Source organism: Manduca sexta, unplaced genomic scaffold (genome assembly GCF_014839805.1).
Source record: "Manduca sexta isolate Smith_Timp_Sample1 unplaced genomic scaffold, JHU_Msex_v1.0 HiC_scaffold_2942, whole genome shotgun sequence".
In the NCBI taxonomy this organism is placed as follows: domain Eukaryota; kingdom Metazoa; phylum Arthropoda; class Insecta; order Lepidoptera; family Sphingidae; genus Manduca; species Manduca sexta.
In genome coordinates, this window is record NW_023593958.1 from 6,096 (window position 1) to 18,107 (window position 12,012).

General features: G+C 36.4%; 1 protein-coding gene and 1 pseudogene across 1 annotated transcript; one reads left to right on the forward strand and one right to left on the reverse strand.

The window, feature by feature from the left end:
• Positions 1 to 889: 889 nt before the first annotated feature.
• On the reverse strand, positions 890 to 2,058 carry LOC119192572 (annotated as a pseudogene).
• A 4,468-nt stretch (positions 2,059 to 6,526) lies between these two features.
• LOC119192571 (retinol dehydrogenase 13-like) lies at positions 6,527 to 7,732 on the forward strand. The gene has a single exon (XM_037446387.1). The coding sequence runs from the start codon at positions 6,710 to 6,712 to the stop codon at positions 7,664 to 7,666; it is 957 nt and encodes a 318-aa protein (XP_037302284.1). The 5' UTR covers positions 6,527 to 6,709; the 3' UTR covers positions 7,667 to 7,732.
• Positions 7,733 to 12,012: the final 4,280 nt, after the last annotated feature.

Genomic DNA, 12,012 nt, shown 5'->3' on the forward strand with positions numbered 1-12,012 from the left:
AAAGTGAAATGCTAGCAGAGGTAAAGTCGAATGTGTGGTTAATTTATGAACGCAATGTCAAAATGGCCATGTATAATTAAACACTGTCTATTCTATTAACGACGGTAGGTGCTCATCCTAGTACTAAAATATAAAGTGGGATGGATACCTATCTTCTTCACATCGAGCCTCACGATTGCCATGTCTAGACTCTTACGAGACTGTATATTAATAATATTATCTATGAATAGACTGATACAGATCTATTTACTGAATCCACACGAAAACACGGTTGTAATGGATAAACGTGTTTTCTACGAAGAACGATAATAGTATCTAATATTGGGCGCAAATATCCAAGCGCAGAGCGTAGGTGGCGTAGTTGTATTACGGTGACTGTTGTGCTGAAGTCTCAGGTTCGATTCCCGGGATATCGGATTTTTCTGCTCAATACCCGATCGGTGTTAGGAATTGTGTGTCAATTGCAAAATAATGTTCGCTTCATTGTGGACTAAGCTGACGAAATATAGGTGTGAAAACTCCTCTGCCTATCCTTGATATGTGAAAAAGGGCCTATATATCTATATTTGGTTATGATGTAGGTATGTAAATAACCTATCACTCAACAGAATAAATGAACTGGATGATCCCAGCCATCATAATACGGCACTCACTGGCTAAAATTCAAAATGCTCGCGCCAGTTGAGTTCTAAACTCTATAGGCTATTCGCGAATGTTCCATATTTTCAATACAGTTCTCTTTGAGAGCTATTTGTGTAACTTTTGCTGATATTTCATAGTAGCTAAAGTTTTGAATAGCAAAGTCAACATCAAAGTGATTTATGATTTTATTTATTGAAGAAAGCTAGGAATAAGTAGTTTATAGTTAATGTGTTTTAAAAAAATATAGTCATAGTAAATAAAGCTTATTTTATTTCCAATACGTCATAAAGAAACATAATATTAGTACTAATAAACTCTTTATCAACTTTATTATCTCATGATAAGAAACATTGACTTATTTTAATTTCACCAAACTCTCCGACACTTCCCAAAGTTTCTTTGCAATATCGACGTCCTGAGCCTTTTGTTAAACCCCGCTCTCGGCAGTCAGAAAAATAGTGTCCACTCACATTTTCCAGTTCGGGCGCCACGGCGAGATATATACTAGTTTGCGCTCCCTCCCACGCCGACTTCATGGTCAGTCTCACTACAGGCTTTATGAATCTAAAGAGAGGCCATTGTATAGTAGTCACTATGTTTGTATCCACAAAACCTGGATGCAAACAATTTACTGTCACTCCTGTCCCTCTCAAGCGACGATCTAATTCCAGGGTAGTGTAGACGTTGCACAATTTTGTCATACAATACGCCTTGTGACAAGTATATGTGTCTTTGTTTTCCAACTCCATGTTTAAGTTTTCGAAGTCAATCTTACTTCGCATGTAGGACGTTGAGGCGACATTTATGATTCTGCTCGGAGCTGAGGATTTCAGAAGTGGTAGAAGTAGTGATGTGAGTAAAAACGGTGCGAAATGATTTGTTTGCATTCCAACAAATAGGTTGTCTTCAGTTTTAATATTGTCAACGTAGAATATGCCAGCATTGTTGATGAGGATGTCGACACGTTTTTCGTTCTTGATGATGTCCGCAGCGAATTTTCTAACTGAAGCTAATGATGCTAAATCCAAGTGACGATAATGCACGTCATTGTTACCTGTTGCAGAAACAATTTTCTCTCTAGCCGTGGTACCGCGCTCTTCATTTCGGCATGCTAGTATTAGACGAGCTCCCTGGCCGCCAAATACTTTGCAGTCTCAAATCCAACACCACTATTAGCTCCGGTCACTATCACCACTTTTCCATACAGATGTTTACTGCATTTGCATATTCCAACAGTCAATCTGCAGTAAAGTATAAGCAGTATTAGACATACAATATGAATTACAGCTAGACTTATAAGAAACATCGTATTGGATGAACTGTTGTGACTAAAATGTGTAAAGGTGCCCGCGATTAGATAACGATTGTTATAATTTACTGATATAATTGGATTTAGTTTAATTCTAGTTGTAACACGTTGACATACATTATTTGTCTGAACTCTTAGTTCTGGCTTTAGTAATACTCGTTATCAATATTATAATAAAGTAGGTGTTGCTCGCGCCTTTAGCTAGCTGATAAGCCTTTTCCTGTAACAAAAGTCCCTAAAACACTGTTCAAAGCATCACATACACCACAACAGCGCCATGTGTTTAAAACAGATAAGAAACCTTTAGTTGCCATAGAAAAAGTTACCGGGTTAAAAATATCTATATATTATTTCAAGACGGATAGAGCATCTATACGTGTGCCATATTTCATCGAAATCAATTCAGCTGTTTCTGCGTTTACTTCTAACAGATATTCAAACATTTTTACAAACATTTGCATTTATAATATTATTGAGATGAGATGTGGAGACATTGACATGAGATGTCTAATTTTTTTTTATAACTGTTCGGTAAAGTGAACCCACTGCAACTAATGGTAAGTAGTCCAATAGAATGTGAACTGACGAGTGATGGTTACCCCTCGGCAGTCGACACAATTATGCCAGCCTGTTTCAACCTGTTCCCGGAACGCGACACACTTATGTTTTCCACACTATGGCGGCTTTTAACACCTTGTGTACGGTGCTCGCAATCCAGGCGGATATACAATATACCCTACCACCAGCAAGAAAATACTTAGTGGTGCGTAGGTTTATTTTATTAAGTGTAATAAATTAACATATTGAATCATAATAATAAGTAAAATGATAAGCTATATATTCTGTCCCATCTACAATGTATATATTTTTTTATTTTTTTTTTTTACGAGTCGTCCGGGCTGGTACTACTCTAATCTACGCTGTAAAGTGATATCGGTTTGTAAAATTATGGTTCTCCTTTTCTTCGGTGTTTATAATAGAAAGTATTTTGGGTTGCGTTTTGAATAAGTTACGTTATTGTTATTTGAAGAAGGAAAACAATCTAGCGCCTGATAAAGTTTCAATAGCAATTTGTTTTTCCAGACACAAAGTTTCGTATTTTATGCGTTGGGTATTAATGAAGAGAGCCTTGAGGATTTATATAAATGTACTATCCACATTTTACGATAAGATCTTGCGAAATGCTTTAGAGATTTTGTTTAGCGTGCAATGTATTACTGAGTTCAATGTGAATTTTCCTTTATGCTAAGACATTAATTGCCGCTCGGAGGAGTTACGAGCTCCAAAGTTCAACAATGAGACTCTAACAGGCCCGTAAAATGAGGCCTCCTCGTTTCCGGTTTACCGGTCTCTCATCTCGACCCCATCTGATGACTAATTAGGTAACTACACCTTTATAATTAATTTATTACACGCTTTTATGCTTCAATAAGCAATTCATCTTTTTTGAAGGAATCTCACTTAAGGCTCTTTGAGTTAATGACATAAACGGGAAAATTAATTTACGCAAAAGCGTGTGGAAATTTACACGCGTTTGAAGTATCAAGCGTTGTATAGTATTTTAATAGCAAAAGGTTTAGGACGAATCTTTGCTAAAAATTTTTTTAGGTGCTGACTTTTAGAATAATATTGTATTATGCTTAAATTAAATGTCCTAGTACGAAAATAACAGATTTTTTAAATATAATATTCGATTATACAAATAATTGACGAACGATTTTCAAGTACATAAGTAGCGCAAGTATATGATTATGTTAAATTATGAGTATATATCTTTGGTTATATTATTAGTAAATTAAGTATTTTAATAATTGTATACTCAAAGAATATTATACGATGAATACCCTATTAAGTATAGGCTTCGGGAAAGCATTGTGGAAAATCACTATAGGCTTCCATTCATTTACAACAAGCGGGGTCTTTTACTATAACACTTTTAAGTCTCACACTGGGTAGTAAGTTTTTCTTATTTGAGAATTTGGTATGTTTAAACTCAAATTCAATTTCTGTCGCCAATCAATATTGTGCTAACTGAAGAGATTTCAAAGAAGAAGTAGATTCTATAATCGACCTTATTACTTACTTTGTTTGTTTCATATTATAGACAAAATGCCAGTACGGTAAAAGTAGCGGTGTATTACAAAATTAAACGATTTATAATAATCAGGCCCTAAACAAGGGTTTCTAGTTTCAAAGTATGAAGTTATAGTTTGTATTATTTAGGACATTCAGTGTTTGAATAATTTAATCAATAATTTTACTAAAACTGTAGAGATTGTCGCTGGGCTGCGTGACGATAACGTCTACAAATTTAGGTTAAGGTCATCAACGTATTTAAAAATAATCTGTATATTTTCACTCATAGAGTACCTATTAAATAATCAAATATGATATGAACGTTGCGTCTATTACTAAACCATAAACACGAGATTATTGAGAGTTTAAACGGTATGTATGAGAGAAGTTGTATAATAGTCCCATTTGCTATATTTTTTTCATACAAGCACGGCTGCACGGCATAGTGACTCTACTGCGCCTGATGGTAAGTGGAGTGGGATGCAATAGAGTGTTGAATGACAAGAGATTACCCCTCGACAGTTGACACAATTATGCCGGCCTGGTGGAACGGGATATACACAGGCTGATCCCGGAACGCGACACACCTACGTGGGCCACTATGGCGGGTTTTAATAACACCTTGTGTACGGTGGTCGCTATCTGGGCGGATATAAAATATATCCTATCACCGTCTTGATTATAACCAATGTTAAAAACGCAGGCAGCAGAGTGTCGAATAATTTTAATAACATTCAAAATAAATTATGTACTCTTAAGAAAATTGATTGACTTTGCATATTTCCATCTCTACTTCCACCTTAAATTGCAATAAATTACATTCCTGTTTAACACTATCATATTGTTAAATTGTTAAATAAATTTAGGAAAAATATTTTTAGGTATATTATAATCATTGAATGTAGTCAAACCTAAATTAATTCTAATAAGATAATATTACTCTGATATGCCGGTTTCATAATACAGAATATTATCACAGAAAAATAAATAAAACCTCTTTTCCTCATATAATAAGGTCACAGCGAAATGTTTATTGTGTCTCACATTAATTTTCGATGGTAAGTGAAATGTTAAGTCAAGAGAGCGTTACGAACTGGCCTTAATACATTGCAGATTCAAAGGAAATTTAACACATTAATAATTATTTACATTCGAGATTTCCGTTGTTCGGTGGATACCCTTTGAATGAAACAGAACCACGACGATTATACATTCAGCCTTATAATATGAAACATGTACGAGCCTCGGGCCTATTATTATTTGCATAATCTTTGTCATTTCAACATTAACAATAAACGGCATATTATTAAATACTTTATATATTCACAATTGTTTTATTAAATACGAAACACTTTGCAAAATACTTGGAGTCCAAATATTTTAAATTAAAATCTGACTATTGTCTTTTCTTAAGAAAGAGGTTTTGCTTTTGTATTACAGAGTGAGAAATTGTGATTAAAGTAAAAACTTTGCGAGTGCTCACTGAATATATTTAATGTCAAGTTACTACTAGGCTGGTATTTGTCAAATAGAAGACATAATGTTTAGTGGAGCAAATTGTTACGAGCCACTACACTAACAGTGGCGACAAAACAGAGTGATTTGGTATAGCCATGCTCTCTCATAATAAAATATTAATTGTTGTTTCTAAGCCTTATTGGCAGTTTATGACTTCAATTAAGTACAATGTTAAGCTCTAAGGGTGATTACTTGGTCGACTGACTTTGAGTAAACAATTGAAGGTCGGCTTTGTAATTCATACTTTTATCTCAGACATGGTAGAAATTCTCGACGGTTTTATTAATATTAGTTAAGTACTAATTAAAATAATAGAATATTATCTATATAGCATATTAAATGTTTTAATAGATTAGTCCAACATTATGCAGTTTTTATGTTCTTCCAAAGTTTACGGAATCTGGCGTTATTTTAGCAATTTCAGCAATCTTAGCAACACAAACAAATTAAGGAATGCAATTTGGTGAAGGAATTTAATAAACCACTGAAGATCAATAAACTGCTGATAAAGTTATGAGAAAATGTGCCTATTCTATAAATTTATTTCATAAAATTCTGATTTGATAACTACGGTTTAAATTATGATCTAGAAACTTTGCACATGAGTTGCACATGCACACTAAATAGCTGAGAATTATGAAATAATTTTTGGCAATTCATCCCCAAAGGAGGTTTAAACTCATCGCACTGACGCCTATATCATTAATATATACTTAGTCGTTATTATTGCAACACATGGAAATACATGGCATCATTCCATAAAAACTGATAACAACAAAACCGCCAAGTCATGTTCAGTCAGCTCATCGTCATTATAAATTTTTCTATGCATTTTTTATTGAATTTATGTTGAGTATAATTCTAGGTCACGTCACGCGCAACATGAAATTCCAATGACAAATTACGTAAAACTAGCAGTTTAACGCCGCGTACGCACGTTTGGCAACAACAAAATACGTGTTGCAGACTAGTGACATTAGTAGTAGAGCCACGAGGCGTGCTCTAGTGACACGCATCAGGCATGTTAGATCTAAGTACGTCCGCGTTTCAATCGTTGATAATATTAGATATAGCGAACGACTTATCGTTGTTTATTCGCCTGACCTCCTTCTGTGATAACTCCAGTATTTCGTGATTCATGTGTCCGTATTTTAAATAAATAAAATGGTTTTATTAACTATATTCGCGGTAATAGCAGTTATAGTGATATTGTTTAAAGTGTATCAAAAACTAACATTAGGAATATGCCGCTCCAGTGCTCATATGGTGGGGAAGGTTGTGATCGTGACGGGTGGCAACAGTGGAATTGGATTGGAGACAGCAAAAGACTTAGCTAATAGAGGTGCCAAAGTTATTCTAGCTTGCCGGAGTGTTAGAAGAGGAGAGGCCGCCAAAGAAGAAATTGTCAAGTTTAGTGGAAACACGAATGTAATTTGTAAACAATTAGATTTGGCATCGTTCCGGTCTATCAGGGATTTCTGCGAGGATATAGTTAAGAATGAGCAACGTCTGGACGTCCTTATTAATAATGCCGGAGCCGGCGGACTCGGCAACTACAAAACACCAGACGGACTCCACGTTGGAATGCAGGTCAATTATTTCGGCCCCTTTCTATTAACGTGTCTATTGCTTCCATTGTTGAAGTCATCTACACCGAGTCGCATTATAAACGTATCGTCGATGATGCATAAGTACGGTGAACTTGACTTTGATAACTTGAATATGGAGAAATACTGGAGTGATTACTTGGTATATGCGAACAGTAAACTGTTTCTGAACATGATGACATTAGAGCTAAGTAAAAGATTACAAGGTACCAGAGTGACTGTGAACTGCTTGCATCCTGGTATTGCAGCTACGAACATAATTAGGAACATTCCCAGTGAGATTATTAAAAGAGTGATAGAAAAAGTAGTAGGATTTATGTTTCAAAGTACGTGGGAGGCATCTCAGACAACAATACTCTTGGCTGTGGCACCGGAACTGCAAAGCGTCAGTGGAAAATACTTCAGTCACTGTCGGGAGGCCAAACCTTCAAAGTTGTCGCTGGATGCAGACAATGCCAAGAAATTATGGTCTGAATCAGAGAGATTAGTAAAATTTTCTGTATCGGAAAACTAACTTAATTTCGACACAGATGTTATTTTTGTATAGTAGTAAATATTAAACTCGTTATCTTTTGCATAATTTGTATTTTTGTTCATTTGACCTTCAAATAGTTGACCGTGTATTCTACAGTTATAGACACGGTGTTATAAGTAATGATAACGCGGCATACAAGGTTGTCGGCAAATGTTATTTTAAAATATTCAAGAAGTTAAATATTAAAGTTCATTATTGTTGGAAGCAAAGAGCTAATATATTGTCTTGGCAAATAGAATTAATGTGAGATCTATTGACCTTATTGTGTTCTGTTATTTCACCAGTATATGTTTTATTGGTTGTTATAATATTTTGTGAAAAGAAGCTAATTAAAGGCGGCTTATAGAAGCGTTGACGAAAGCTGTAACCGTGCTCAATAGAGCGCTTGGAAGGCTTGTATCAATCAACTAATATTTAGCTAATTAAGAACTCAACGAAGTTAATTACGTGATGTCATAATTATGACATCAATTAGTTATACCATAGTAGATTCTAATATGTGCAAACAGGGCTAAAATTAAAATTGAAAAGCCGTATTTAATGGCATAAAATAAATACATTAACAAAAATACAATTACACATTTTAAGAATCTTATCCTTTTTTGATTTTTTTTTTAAAAAACGTTGCTTCATAAAACTTACTTTTTAAGTGACTAAATTAAGTGAAGTATTGCAATAGCTTATTTAATATAATAACCATTCTAACTGCTCATATCCAATCGATGCAAGCATATCTATATAATTATAATCCAACTGATTGAAATAATCTACCGATTACACAATTATGTACCTATCTGTTAATTAGTAGGCACTAACGAGTGTGCCGATAGTTAGTGTATATTTTACATTAATTTATAGCACGCGTAGCTGGCGTTAAATTGAAATAATTCCATGCGATGGGCCGCCGTCGCTGCGGCCGTTTTATTTGCACATAAATCTCTCTCGCGGTACATCTGATTTACAGAACTGCTCTTTGTGCTTGCTCACCTCACTGTTTGCGGGGATTTGCGGCTGTACTCACACACCATTCCGGTTTACACTGCATCGAATCGCGGTTCGATAACTTGCGAGGAAAATATTTTTGCTTTTTATCTAAGTGCACCTTTTTAATATATATAACGGCAGGCTAGGTGTATGCTCGTTATCGTCTTCCATATCTTGTTACTACTAAGTATCGTGGGCGTATGTGGGGATATGCCGGATCACAATAGCTGATGTCAGATTTTATTAGTTATAGTTTTTGTCCCAAAACAATTATAATTCCAACAACACAAACTACTACGGAACGCGAGACAGTCTCCACGCACCCACAGCACTGGTCTCCAATAATATTATTCGATCACTTGATCTAAAACCAACTGAATTACTAATTTTTCATAGGCTTGTCATTCTCTTTGACTGCTAGCTTTCCGGCCTTCTTGATGTCGTCTGACATCCTCATTGCGCTGTGTAGCGAAGATTCTGTCGAATGCCATAAGATGGCATTGGCGTTCCATTTAAAAATCAACTCGATGACGATACGGCCATCCTGCTTGCACACGTCCACGTGTGTTAACCTGTCGACAAAAACAACACCAAGTACCCTTGTTGCATAACACTCGGTCATACCTGACCATGATATCTCTACTAAATATCACAAAATAGTAATAAAACAAACTATGCAACCTTATAAACTCTAACGTACATTTCTTCTATCGAACCCATTAACTAGATACCTCAATCCTCTTTCACTCATCACAACATTGTAACGCGAAGAGCCATGTACCATCGTTATCTCTTATAACAATTCACTCTGATCATTAATAAACTTGCCAGTATTTTTAATTCTTAAAATACCCGAGTAAAACTTCTATCGCCACGGCCTCTCTCAGCCGAAGAGTCATCACCAACTCTCTCTGACGCGTCTTTACGATCCACGTAAAACGCACCCGTGCATCCCTCTCAGACTACACACGGGACGGTCTCTGCAGACCACGACCTCCACTAGAGATGTACGCCCACCGCACACCCACGGACTACTTGGTTACCCCAAGAGACACCGACTTCCAACGGGCTACGACTACGTATCATCCACTAGCAGGTCGACTATCTACGGCCGATAGAGTTCCCACTCGTGTTCACACTTGTAATTAACATAACGTTACTCATCACTATTGAGAATCTCATGAATTTCTAATTCGTCTGGTACATGTCCCTCTGGCATCTTACGTAATCGATCATAAGAATTTTTCTATTTACGTTTAAAATTCAAAGCTTGCAACGTGTAACGAAATAATCACCACGCAAAACTTCAGTCACCTTAAACGGACTTTAAATTTTGGGTCTAATTTAGTCTGATTTCGCTCCTCGTTTTCTAATAAAACGAAATCACCTTCAGAAAACTTCGTATAAGCAGGTACTGTCTAAACTATTTTATAGAGTTGACAACAGCGAGCGTCTAAAAGTTCTTTCACGCGCTTACGAATAACCCTACGTTAATCAAACGACATTCTATATTGTCGCTGTTGTACCCTACGGTTGGGATGTATTACCTTAATTTTAAACTTACCTATAGTCACGCGGATTGTCGGCATAACGGTTATAAAACACTGCATAACCTCTTAAAATTTTATCAAAGTTTCGATTTTTCAGTACCTATGAGACTCGTATCAACTACACTAGAATTAATTGTCTATTTGGCAATGTTACACATTGAATTTAAAACTTTAACTTTATGTAAAGTAAAATCGGTCGCAGTCATGTTTATAGAAAGGCTAAATTTAAAATCTCCCGACCAATCATTATGCCACTTTGTAACTAATCATCTTGTAAAACGTGAAATAAGATTTCAATAAGATGATCGTTAATCATTATGTAACACAATATTTGTTCTGTGCATAATAATCGTGAATGTCCGATACCAGTCATACCAATATCACATTACTAAATCGTTTACCTGAAAATTTTGCATTAAAACTCTTTAATCAACGAGCACTCATCACCAGAATTATAATAAAAACAGTGCAACTGACCATTATACTCTAAGGTGCCATAGGAGGTTGAACTGCACACAGGTTCACCCGTCGCTGTGTACGCACCTCGCTCTTGCCGCCACCGTCTGCTTGACTACCACCGCTCGTACAGCGCATGGCGATGTGTCCCGGTTTGCCACACTTGTAGCAAACTAGGGGCTTCGCTCCCAGCTGCTGTGCTACTTGACTAGTCACCGTCGCTACTGGAGGATTTCCTGTACCATCATTCGGTTTGCTTCTACATTCGGATCGCTTGTAACCCGGTTTGTCGCAATTGAAGCACTTTATTTGTGGCATCTTTGCTCGTTTGACGTCAGATGTATTCAAGGTCTCACTAGGGAGCTCATTTTTTCGCTTTAGATACGCAAAGGATTGAAGTTCTTTTAGCATTTTGTCTCTTGTTGTAATGTTACTAGAGAATGCCAACCGCTGCAATCTTGAATCAAATTGGGAGACGTGAGCAAGTACAGTAGCCACTGCAATTTGTTCCTTATCGATTGTTTCCATCGATTAATGAGCGACGACAACAAACGGTTCGCATAAGCAACCAACGTCTCTTTGTCATTTGGCTTATCACTATGCAGGTTTATTAGAGTACCCACTAAGGTTTCCGTCGGAACAAATCTGTTCGTAAAAAGTTCCTTGAACTCACTCCAAGTTATGCCGTGGTATGCAATTTGAGATAGCCATGTTGACGCTATCCCTTTCAAGGCCTTGCTGATCACAACGATAAGTTGGCCTCCTTGCATCGGATTATCAGCAAAACATAAGTCCACTGTTGCGCACCAAGATCTCGCGTCCGTTTCCGTCTTATTCGGGTCAAACTCCGGCAAATTAACTGCATTGGTCGTCTTTTGCGTTTGTAATGCCTCAATCAATGCTCGCATGTTTGCATTTTGTTGTTCAAATATAGCACGCCAACGATCACTTTCCGAATTATTATTTTGACCCGACATTGATCCCACTTCTGATAACGGCAGGCTAGGTGTATGCTCGTTATCGTCTTCCATATCTTGTTACTACTAAGTATCGTGGGCGTATGTGGGGATATGCCGGATCACAATAGCTGATGTCAGATTTTATTAGTTATAGTTTTTGTCCCAAAACAATTATAATTCCAACAACACAAACTACTACGGAACGCGAGACAGTCTCCACGCACCCACAGAACTGGTCTCCAATAATATTATTCGATCACTTGATCTAAAACCAACTGAATTACTAATTTTTCATAGGCTTGTCATTCTCTTTGACTGCTAGCTTTCCGGAAGAAGTGAAGAGAGTAAGTATTTCTTTTTCATTGTATTTTTATAG